Here is a 12,348-nt window from a genome sequence, read left to right on the forward strand (position 1 = left end):
CGCCCTGTATGTGGAAAAATAAAAAAGTTATAGGGGTCAGAAGATGACATTTTTAACCGTATAAATTTTCCTGCATGTAGTTATGATTTTTTCCAGAAGTACGACAAAATCAAACCTATATACGTAGGGAATCATTTTAACCGTATGGACCTACAGAATAAAGAGTAGGTGTCATTTTTACCAAAATATGTGTAGAAACGGAAGCCCCCAAAAGTTACAAAATAGCATTTTTTCGCACAATGATTTTTTACTACAGCAGAAATTCTTTTCTTTTTGAAACACAGAACTGTCTGCTGACATCACGAGCACAGTGCTCTCTGCTGACATCTCTGTCCACTTTAGGAACTGTCAAGAACAGCATATGTTTGCTATGGGGATTTCCTTTTACCCTGGACAGTTCCTAAAATGGACAGAGACGTCAGCAGAGAGCACTGTGCTCATGATGTCAGCAGAGAACTCTGTGTTTCAAACGGAAAAGAATCTACACTGTAGTATTCAGCAGCTAATAAGCACAGGAAGGATTAAGATTTTTTTATAGAAGTATTTACAAATCTGTTTAACTTTCTGGAGCCAGTTGATTTAAAAAAAAAAAAAAGTTTTTCACCGAAGTACCCCTTTAATAATGGATGAATGCTCATAGTGTGAAAGAAGACACAATGCATAGACTAAGTGAACTTCTCTCCTTTTTATCTGCCTTCAGGTGTGATTTTTATATTGCCCACACCTGTTACTTGCCCCAGGTGAGTATAAAGGAGCATCACATGCTTGCGACAATTTTATTTTTACACAATTTTGAAAGGGTGCCAATAATTTTGTCCAGACCATTTTTGGAGTTTTTTGTGACATTATGTCCAATTTGCTTTTTTTCCTCCCTTTTTGGTTTAATTCCAATACACACAAAGGGAATAAACAGGTTTATAGCAAAACATGTGTTACTGCAATCCTTATCTGTGAGAAATACTTCATTTTCTTGAAAAAAAATCAGGGGGTGCGAACATTTACAGCCATGATTGTATGCTAAAACTTTTATCCTCACCCTCCCTGGGGGACGTTTGTACCCCAAGGGATGGTAAAGATATTAAGTTATAAAGATCCCCCCGGGCCGCCAGGCAAGTAGTCTCCTGGGCGGGAACTTACACTTACTAACTCCGCTCGCTGCGGCCCCACGGCTTGCATCAGCGCTCTGCCCCCTAGGCGGTGACGTGAGCCGTTATTTAAGCCCTCAGGGCGGGGCCACGGCTGCAGGGGTGAGTTGGAGATATAGGGCCAGACATTAGGGCCACAACTACATTCCCCCTTAGGGTCATACTATGTAGCACAGGGATCGTGTGTACACCTATTTATTTCCCTCACTTACCACTGTTAGTTTTGTCGCCTATGACTGCCAGTATCCCTTAATAGGTGCTGTTGTATATCATTTGTGCTGGTCAACTTATGTTTGTCCCTTTATTTTTTGCAGGTGATTATTTATAATACTTACCTTTTAATAGATATCTAATAAAGGCAGGGCCGGCTCTGCCTATAGCGGTCCCTGGAAGGGGGCACCGCTCTGCCTGTTACAGCCAATGCAATCAGTTAGCTCATTAACCACCCAGCGCAGCCCTGATAGCACCACCCCCGCCCCGTGATGGAGAAGTGCGGTACACAACGCTCCACTGACAATACACACACCCTCCCAGAGCCTCAACATGCTGGAGGAGCTGCAAGCGAAAGTAGCGATCGCCCGTGACAGCGCCCCCGTCCCACAACACCTCCTCCTCTGTCATTCATGTTGCTGGGGGAGCGCTGTGTGAGCTGCACTGTACACCCCCTCCCACTACTCATAAGCTTGAAAAGCACTCACAGATCCACTGTACCATCCACTTCAAAACCCTACCCCCCACCCCCCCCCCCACACACACACACAGTCACCCCCAGTAGTAAGGAGATTTGCTACAGTGTGTCACCCCAGTAGTAAGGCGATTACATGAGGAGGTTTGTTACAGTGTGTCACCCCAGTAGTAAGGAGATTACATGAGGAGGAGGTTTGTTACAGTGTGTGACCCAGTAGTAAGGTGATTATATGAGGAGGAGGTTTATTACAGTGTGTCACCGCAGTAGTAAGGAGATTACATGGGGAGGAGGTTTGTTACAGTGTGTCACGCCTGTAGTGAGGAGATGACATGAAGAGGTTTGTTACAGTGTGTCACCCCCAGTAGTAAGGAGATTACATGAGGGGGAGGTTTGTTACAGTGTGTCATCCCAGTAGTAAGGAGATTACATGGGGAGGAGGTTTGTTACAGTGTGTCACCCCCAGTAGTAAGGAGATTACATGAGGGGGAGGTTTGTTACAGTGTGTCACTCCAGTAGTAAGGTCATTACATGGGAGGAGGTTTGTAACATTGTGTCACCCCAGTAGTAAGGAGATTACATGAGGAGGAGGTTTGGTACAGTGTGTCACCCCAGTAGTAAGGAGATTACATGAGGAGGAGGTTTGTTACAGTGTGTCACCGCAGTAGTAAGGAGATTACATGGAGAGGAGGTTTGTTACAGTGTGTCACGCCTATAGTGAGGAGATGACATGAGGAGGTTTGTTACAGTGTGTCACCCCCATAGTAAGTTGGGGTGTGTAAAAGGGCAGGGCCAATGGGCAGGGTCAAGGGGGTGGCAAAATTAGCTTTTGCCTAGAGTGGCAAAAGTCCTTGCACCAGCCATGAATAAAGGTTATGTTTTATTTTTATATGCCATATATCCCAGCTCTTTCAAAGTTTGCTTTGGTCTATGGGGGAATTGCTGTCAATATCTGTACTGGATTATTTGATTTTTGGGGTTCCCAATGTGAACTTAGCCTAACATAGTCTGCAGCACCTGTGTAACTATGACTAAAGTGTAACTGCACTGTAATCACTTACATGGTCTGCAGTGCCTGAGTAGCTATGTGTGGTAACCTTGGGGGGTAATGCCTTGTAGGGTGTAGGGTAGTTAGAGTGTTGCTGTTCAGAATAATAATGGGCGCTGTTAACCCTTATCACTCGTGACGCCAGAGTGAGGGTTAAATATGGTAGTCTTGATAGGCCTATTGCCACCCTTCCCAAAAGCAATAGGTGAATGTAGAATAAAGGATTGTCCACAATCACTGTTAACTGAAAACTTGCAGGAACTTTTACTGAAGAATTTCTGTACATGTAGGATAAATAACAGTCCAGATAACAGAGTCTCTATAGATATAGCTGAGCAGCGATTGACAGTCGGTTGGGATCAGATAAGCTCAATTTAGCTTCTTAGGGATTTTGTAGCATAGATCCGCTGGATTTAAGGGTGCGTTTAGGTCCAGTGATCTTGTGGTGAGTAGCGGGGAATTGCTTAGTATATCCGCTATGTTAGAGGTCGAGGCCGCAAGGCTTTGGCCTAGTAAATCGTCTTGTAAGCTGCGGAGGTCCTACCTCTTCCAGAATCGGCAACCCAAGAGAGGGATCAAGATGGCGCAGGTCCCTCATATGGGCAGGGGCCGGTCGTTTTGGATTGGTCCATAACAACTGTCACTCACCATTACATTGTATTGTGGGTGAACACGTCATGAGAACCTCCAAAGGTCCTTTAGCAAAACCATAGAGTTCTGACCCTAATCACATGACCCGCAGGTCCTGCTATGCTGAACAGGAAGGCAATTAAATATATACATATTTATACTTACATGAATTCCTATACAAATATGAACCAACTAAGGGGTGACGAGGGGATAACTATAGAAGAGGGACCCACGACGTTCCTAGGGACTCTGACTATGGGGACCTCTACAAAAGGTGCAGTATGAAATATGGTACCGGGACACCACATATGACTAAAGTGTAACTGCACCGTAATCACTTACATTGTCTGCAGTGTCTGTGTAACTATGACAAGCATGCATCAATGTAATATACTGCAGAGTACAGCGGCATTTAGGCTATAATGTGGCCAGGATGAGTTCTCTCTGATCCCGCTCCATACACCAGCACCCAATTGTTTCACTTACAGGTACATCAGGAAGGGTTAATATATCTTTTGATTTTTTTCTGATACAGAGCTCCAAACCCTCTGTGTAAATTGTAAAGAAGTTTTCCTAAAAGTAACAAAAAAGGAAAGTGCACCGGGGTGCTGACCTGATATGATGAGCTCCTTCCGGGGCTCGGTGTTGGGGTAGTGCGGGTTAGTCTTTGGGATTATGGTCCTCAGCATGGCCGCCCCAACATCCTCACACCCCCGGATCCGGCCCAGCACCTCCTCATCTCCTCCCGGAGAACTCAGCCCGGACAGCAGCCTCCGCACCGCCGCCTCCTCCAGGCTCCGCTCCACACAGGAGCCGCACAGCCTCTTATTCACAACCTGCGGTTTCTCCACCCAAACCGTCACCGCCGCCCAGAACCCGTCCGGCAACACAGAGCTCGGATCCCGCACACATATCCTGCCCAGCTCCGGCATCTCTCCGCTACACAACGTGTGTACACAGCGGCGCCTACTGATGACGTCACACCTCAGCTGTCAAACTACAGTCTAACCATTCCGTGCGCATATTGATGACGCAATCAGCGAAAGCGGCCATTTTGCTTATTGGCAACACTAATCTAGAACACAGTGAAGGCTTATGTGTCTTATATTGTCACTTCTACAAGCCTCCTGACTAATGTGCATTGTACTGTATATACACAGCACCATGTGTCTCCACACAGCTGGGAACTCTAGATCAAGAATATTGCCCAAAAGAAACATGGTGGAAGCGACTTCCCCTTCCTATACAGTAACTGTGCTTCCTGGAGCTGGGTCCAGTGTCTGGTTGGACTGTGTGTGTAGTCTGGGAGCTCATAGCTGAGACTGAGGTGAGCTGAGGGGGCTTCATATGGCTACAGGGGCATGTCCATTCCATTGAGCTTTGCTATGTGTTGTGATTGAACTACAAGTCCCAGCATGTCACAATATATAGATAGAATTATATATAGAGTGCTGAAAAAACTGTGTCACAACTGTTGCAAAGGGGAAGTGGATCAGTAACCATAGCAACCAATCAGGTCACTCCAGTGACATAGCTGGATTTGCAGTATGGGAAGCAAAACACCTCAGTCACATATGTAGACCATGTTAGAGCCTTGCCAGGGACTGGTTTTTCAATTTCACTCCTGATTACTTTTTTTGGCCAGTCCTGCCCGCTCCTGTTTAAATGTTTGGCAAATCCGGCCCGCTCCCGCTAACATAGGAATGTACATACACCGGAGTGCAATGCAGGCCCTGCAGACCACGTAAATGATTACAGTGCAATTACATCCTAGTCATAGCTACACAGGCATTGCAGACCATGTGAGTGATTATAGTGCAGTTACATCCTAGTCATAGCTACACAGGCATTGCAGACCATGTGAGTGATTATAGTGCAGTTACATCCTAGTCATAGCTACACAAGTGCTGTAGACCATGTAAGTGATTACAGTGCGGTTAAATCCCAGTCATAGCTACACAGGTGCTACAAACCATGTGAGTGATTACAGTGCAGTTACATTCTAGTCATAGCTACACAGGCATTGCAGACCATGTGAGTGATTATAGTGCAGTTACATCCTAGTCATAGCTCCAAAAGTGCTGTAGACCATGTAAGTGATTACGGTGCGGTTACATCCCAGTAATAGCTACACAGGTGCTACAAACCATGTGAGTGATTATAGTACAGTTACATCCTAGTCATAGCTACAAAGGCATTGCAGACCATGTGAGTGATTATAGTGCAGTTACATCCTAGTCATAGCTACACAAGTGCTACAAACCATGTAAGTGATTACAGTGCAGTTACATCCCAGTCATAGCTACACAGGTGCTACAAACCATGTAAGTGATTACAGTACAGTTACATCCCAGTAATAGCTACACAGGTGCTACAAACCATGTGAGTGATTACAGTGCAGTTACATCCTAGTCATAGCTACAAAGGCATTGCAGACCATGTGAGTGATTATAGTGCAGTTACATCCTAGTCATAGCTACACAAGTGCTACAAACCATGTAAGTGATTACAGTGCAGTTACATCCCAGTCATAGCTACACAGGTGCTATAAACCATGTAAGTGATTACAGTACAGTTACATCCTAGTCATAGCTACAAAGGCATTGCAGACCATGTAAGTGATTACAGTGCGGTTACATCCCAGTCATAGCTACACAGGTGCTACAAACCATGTGAGTGATTACAGTGCAGTTACATTCTAGTCATAGCTGGCACTCAGAATATAACTACACTAATTGTTTATTTTAAATCTTTTTTTTTGCTAAATAAGCTATAGATGTCATGGTTTAAATGTAATAAACCATTAAAAAGAATCTAAATGAAGTATCCCCTTAATCATACAAATCTGCGGAATAAAGTTAACGTGTGATTGATAACGCAAATTATAAAAAAACAGAATATATATATACATTTTTTATTTAGTTTTACCTTTAAAATAAAGCAATCAGTGTTCCATGTATTCCAGAATGACACCAATAAACTGGTCTTGCAAAAACATTTTGTTACCCCTCTGCAAGACCTCAGTAACTTCCTATGATGCTGACAAAATATCCTAAATAAAAGGCCCACAATCCACTACGTGCTCTCTCGTGTCAGAGATATGTGTGTGAGTCATGTAGTGTATAAAGGACCATATATGGGATATTGCTAAAGTCTTCAGAATTAGGGGGGGGGGTATAAATATTAAGTCACATTTTTCTTTCTACACTTGTTGTGTTACAGAAAGGGCCCATTTAGATGTTGGAATGCCCATACTGGCGGACATTCTGTGCCCGGCAGTTGGCGCTGCGGAAATTCTGCTGTGTGCGCAGTGTAGCAGAATCCCATTATTTACAATAGGAGGCTGCTGCACCAGAATGTCTGAGCAGAATTTTTTCTAAACAAGGGTTATCGGCAGATGGACGGCACATACTATAGTTGCTATGTACTTTCCTACGTGAGTGTCACATCGCAAGGTACAATAGGACAAGACGGAGATGGACTTTAATACCATTGAGTCCCAAGTCCAGACGCATTATCAAAACCATCAGAATCAGCAAACAATACAGTGCCTGGTAGTGTTCTGTTACAGGGCTGCTGCTCGCTGATAGGATTGGAGCTGGACACGGGTTCTCGTAGATATTCTCTGTTTTGGGGTCCGGTTTTGGTTCTTCTTTTTAGTAAGTATGATGCTGATGTGGATTTAATACAAATCTGTGTAGTTAAATATTAAATCTGAGTTAAAGGGGTGATCCAGTATTAAGACTACATAGTTGTTGCCATATTGATGCCTGGTTTTTGTATATTGTATTGTCCTGTATGTTCAACCCCCTTCTATTCCAAGATCTTTGTGGTGCTGATGGGACATAGTCATTGATGTCTCTAGACTCCACCACCTCGGCTGACAGTATGGACAATTCTTCTCATAGTCTTCAGCTTGTTGGAGAAGGTTGCTATGGATGGTGTTGGACTAGAAGGTGTCTGATGCTAGGGAGGCTCCTGATGTTACAAAGGACACCTCTGTCCATGTCAAGAACTATCCAGAGCAGGAGAAAATCCCCATAGCAAACATATGCTGCTCTGGACAGTTCCTAAAATGGGCAGAGGTGTCAGCAGAGACCACTGTGGTCAGACAGAAAAGAAATCCCAAAAGATAAGAACTTTTTCTGTAGTAAACAGCAGCTGATAAGTACTGGAAGGATTAAGAATTTTTAATAGAAGTAATGTACAAATCTGTTTAACTTTCTGGCACCAGTTAAAAAAAAATAAAGTTTTCCACCAGAGTACCCCTTTAACCTGTTGGGCACGGAGGGCGTATAGATACGCCCTCGCGGCCCGGTACTTAACGATGGAAGGCGTACCTGTACGCCCTCCGTATTTCCGATCACCGCCGCTTGCCGGGCAGTGATCGGACCGGGATGACTGCTGATATCTATCAGCAGGCATTCTGTGACATCGCCTTGGGGGGGTCCAGAGACCCCCATAACGGCGATCGCAGTGATTCACCAGTCAATTCTGACCGGCGAATCACGGATTTTCCGGGCTGACCCGATCGCCCGGAAAATAAGAATGATCTGTGCTGTCAGAGACAGCCACGATCATCCTAAAGGATAGGAGCAAGGTGACAGAAATGCCACCTTCTCCTATCCCCTGCCATTGGTCAGTCAGGACCAGGGGGGGTTAAAGTTTAGTAAAGTTTAGATCCCCCACTCTGCCCACCCATAGAAGTCCAGGCAGAGTGTGTGTAGGGGGGGGGGGGGGGGGGAGGTGCTGAATAGTGGCACGGGGGTCTTACCCTGCAGGCGGCGGCAGGTAGCTCAAGAGCAGCGGCGGCAGGCACGGGGAGAGCTGTGGTGGCGGAGGAGGAGACTGCGGGCGACAGTGAGGATCCTCTTTGGTGAGTGATCTTCACTGTGGCCTACTAGAAGTTACAAAACTACAACTCCCAGCATGCCCCAACAGCCTTTGACTGGGCATGCTGGGAGTTGTAGTTTTGCAACATCTGGGGGTCCACAGATTGAAGACCACTGTGCAGTGGTCTTCAAACTGTGGTTTCCAGATGTTGCAACACTACAACTCTCAGCATGCTAAGACAGTCCATGCATGCTGGGAGTTGTAGTTCTTTAACATCTGGCCCTTAAGATGTTGCAGAGCTACAACTCCCAGCATGCCTGGACAGTCTTGGCATGTTGTGAGTTGTAGTTTTGCAACATCTGGAGGGGCACAGTTTTGAGACCACTATACAGTGGTTTCCAAACTGTAGACCTCCAGATGATGCAAAACTACAATTCCCAGCATGCTCAGACAGTCTAGCATGCTGGGCGTTGTAGTGCTGCAACATCTGACCCTTCAGAGGTTGCTGAACTACAACTCCCAGCATGCCAGGACAGTCTGGAGGGCTACAGTTTGGAGAACACTACTTACCGGTCTTCCAACTGTTCTTCCCCAGTTGTTGCATAACTACAACTCCTAGCATGCCTTTCAGCTATCAGTGTATGCTGAGACTTATAGTTTTTCAACAGCTGGAGGCACACTGCTTGGGAAACACTGAGCTAGAGTCTGTTTCCTAACTCAGTGATTCCAACCCGTGTTCCTCCAGCTGTTGCAAAACTACCACTCCCAGAATGCACTGGCAGACTGTACATGCTGGGAGTTGTAGTTTTGCAACAGCTGGAGGCACACTAGTTGGAATCACTGAGCTAGAGTCTGTTTCCTAACTCAGTGGTTCCCCATCAGTGTGCCTCCAGCTGTTGCAAAACTACAACTCCCAGCATGTTTGGTCTGTCAGTGCATGCTGGGAGTTGCAGGCGGGTTCACATTGGGTTTCCTTCTAAAAGTTTGAGCTGCGGAAAATTTTCTGCCACAGCTCAAACTCCCAGCGGAAAACTCACTGTGAACCCCCGACTGTGTGACTGTACCCTAAAAACACTACACTACATTACACAAAATAAAAAGTAAAACACTTCATATACATATACCCTTACACGCCCCCCAATAAAAATAAAAAACAAGTCATACAGCAGTGTTTCCTAAATGTAGCCTCCAGCTGTTGCAAAACAACTCCTCCCAGTATTGCTGGACAGCCATTGACTGTCCTGGCAGGCTGGGAGTTTTGCAACAGCTGGAGGCACCCTGTTTTGGAAACACTGCCGCAGGATTTTGGTGGAGACAAGCGCTATCCTTGTATCCGGGTCCTCCGCCATTGCAAATTCCTAATTTAGTCCTCAAATGCGCATGGCGCTCTCTTACTTCAGAGCCCTGTCGTATTTCAAGGCAACAGTTTAGGGCCACATATGGGGTATTTCCGTACTCGGGACAAATTGCACTACAAGTTTTGGGGGCTTTTTCTCCTTTTACCCCTTATGAAAAGGAAAAGTTAGGGGCTAGATCAGCATGTTATTCTTAAAAAAATGTACACTAACATGCTGGTGTTGCCCCATACTTTTCATTTTCACAAGAGGTAAAAGGAGAAAAAGTCCCCCAAAATTTGTAATGCAATTTCTTCCGAGTAGGAAAATACCCCATATGTGGACGTAAAATGCTCTGCGAACGAACTACATGGCTAAGGAGTGAGAGAGCGCCATGTACATTTGAGGCCTAAATTGGTGATTTGCACAGAGGTGGCTGATAAATACAGCAGTTCTGACAAACGTAAAAAAAAAACACCGACATGTGACCCCCATTTGGAAACTTCACCCCTCACGTAATGTAATTTTTTATTTGCACAGCCCACTGTTCCAAAGATCTGTCAAACGCCAGTGAGGTGTAAATGCTCATTGCACCCCTTATTTATATTCCGTGAGGGGTGAAGTTTCCATGGGGTCACATGTGGGGGGTTCCACTGTTCTGGCACCACGGGGGGCTTTGTAAACGCACATGACCCCCGACTTCTATTCCAATCAAATTCTCTCACCAAAAGCCCAATGGCGCTCCTTCTCTTCTGAGCATTGTAGTTCACCCACAGAGCACTTTACATCCAAATATGGGGTATTTCTATACTCAGAAGATCAGAAGAGATGGGATTACAAATTTTGGGGGGCATTTTCTCCTATTACCCCTTGGGAAAATGAAAAATTTAGGGTAACACCAGCATTTTATTGAAATTTTTTTTAAATTTTTTTTTTACTTCCCACTTTAATGAAAGTTTGTCAATCACCCGTGGGGTGATTAGGCTCACTTTACCCCTTTTCTTTCAGGGGTGTAGTTTCCAAAATAGTATGCCATGTGTTTTTTTTTTTTTACTGTTCTGGCATCATGGGGGCTTCCTAAATGCGACAGCCCCCCAAAAACCATTTCAGCAAAATTCACTCTCCAAAAGCCCAATGTCGCTCCTCCCCTTCTGAGCATTGCAGTGTACCCACAGATCACCTTACATTTACATATGAGGTATTTCCTTACTCAAATGTGAAATGGGGTTACAAATTTTGGGGGGCATTTTCTCCTATTACCCCTTGTGAAAATGAAAAGTTTGGGGTAACACCAGCATTTTCGTGTTAAAAAATCTAATTTTAAATTTTCATATCCCACTTTAACGAAAATTTGTCAATCACCTGTGGGGTATAATGACTCAATTTACCCCTTGTTATGTTCCGTGAGGGGTGTAGTTTCAAAAATAGTGTGCCATTTTTTTTCTCTTACTATTCTGGCATCATGGGGAGCTTCCTAAATGCCATTGTCCCAAAAAACATTTCAGCAAAATTTGCTCTCCAAAATGCCATTGTCGCTGCTTCCCTTCTGAGCCCCCCCCCCCCATCCACAGATCACTTTACATCCACATATGAGATATTTCATTACTCAAGAGAAAATGAATTACAAGTTTTGAGGGACCTTTTTACCCCTTATAAAAATGAAGAAAAAAAAATGGGGCTAAAATACCATATTAGTGTAAAAAATTGAGATTGAGATTTTTCCTGAAATTTTCAAATTTTTCACCAAGAAATGATGCAAGTATCGACGAAAATTTACCACTAAAGTATAATATGTAACGAAAAAACAATCTCTGAATCAAATTTATAAGTAAAAGCATCCCAGAGTTATTAATGCTTAAAGTGATGGAGGTCAGAATTGAAAAAAATGCTCCCGTCCTTAGGGTCATAGTGGGCTTCGTCCCTAAGGGGTTAAATAGATGCATGTTTTTTGTTGTGTTTTATAAAAAAATTTTGTTTGTTTTTGTTTTTGCATGAACCACACATTTCTGATTACTGGTGTAAAAACCATTGACCTCAATGGAAGGCACAGAAAAGAAGTAAAATGTCACTCTAAGACTATGTTCTCATGGCAGAATTTTCATGCAGATTTCCGCCTTAAAGGGGTACTCCGGTGCTCCAGTGGTCTGAACATTTTGTTTAGAACGCTCGGAGCTGTAGGTTGTGATCGTGATGTCACAGCCACGCCCCCTTGTGACATCACTCCATGACCCCTCCATTCATGTCTATGGGAGGGGGCGTGTCAGCCAACATGCCCCCGGCCATAGACATGAATGTAGTGGCGTGGCCATAACGTTACGAGTGGCCGTGACGTCACGACCACTGCCGCTGGAACCTGGAATTTATTTAGAATGCCAGGTGCTGCAGGAGATCGCGGGGGGCCCCAGCAGCAGGACCCCCATGATCAGACATCTTAAGGATAGGGGATAAGCTATCTAGCAGCGGAATGCCCCTTTAAAATTCTGCACATTGAATTGAATGGGAATTCTTCTGTCCCATTTACACGGCAGAGTTTCAGCTGCAGAAATTCCATCCAGGAAATTATGCCTTCCGGGATCTGCAGAAACATTGAGCGTGTCTTAAAATTTAGCAGAATTACAAGTGAAATCTTATTGAACTCAGTGGGGCTTTGAAATTCGGGAGAGTTCTGCCGAA

At 44.6% G+C, this 12,348-nt stretch overlaps 2 protein-coding genes across 3 annotated transcripts in view; one reads left to right on the forward strand and one right to left on the reverse strand.

Moving 5' to 3' along the window:
• Positions 1–4,581, reverse strand: part of TRMT44 (tRNA methyltransferase 44 homolog) — a 93,505-nt gene extending 88,924 nt beyond the window's left edge. Inside the window, exon 1 of the mRNA XM_056555034.1 lies at positions 4,122–4,581. Coding sequence (XP_056411009.1) covers positions 4,122–4,440 — 319 coding nt within the window. The 5' untranslated portion in view covers positions 4,441–4,581. The remainder of the gene's footprint in view (positions 1–4,121) is intronic.
• ACOX3 (acyl-CoA oxidase 3, pristanoyl) overlaps positions 1–12,348 on the forward strand; it is a 136,424-nt gene that overhangs the window by 9,983 nt on the left and 114,093 nt on the right. Inside the window, exon 1 of one of the 2 annotated variants that reach the window (XM_056555033.1) lies at positions 4,689–4,835. The exons of the other annotated variant lie outside the window; for it this stretch is intronic. The gene's annotated coding sequence lies outside the window, so the exon portion shown is untranslated. Of the gene's footprint in view, positions 1–4,688; positions 4,836–12,348 lie in introns of those variants that run through there. 2 annotated transcript variants of the gene reach the window in all.

The sequence above is a fragment of the Hyla sarda genome, chromosome 1 (genome assembly GCF_029499605.1).
Source record: "Hyla sarda isolate aHylSar1 chromosome 1, aHylSar1.hap1, whole genome shotgun sequence".
Taxonomy (NCBI): Eukaryota; Metazoa; Chordata; class Amphibia; order Anura; family Hylidae; genus Hyla; species Hyla sarda.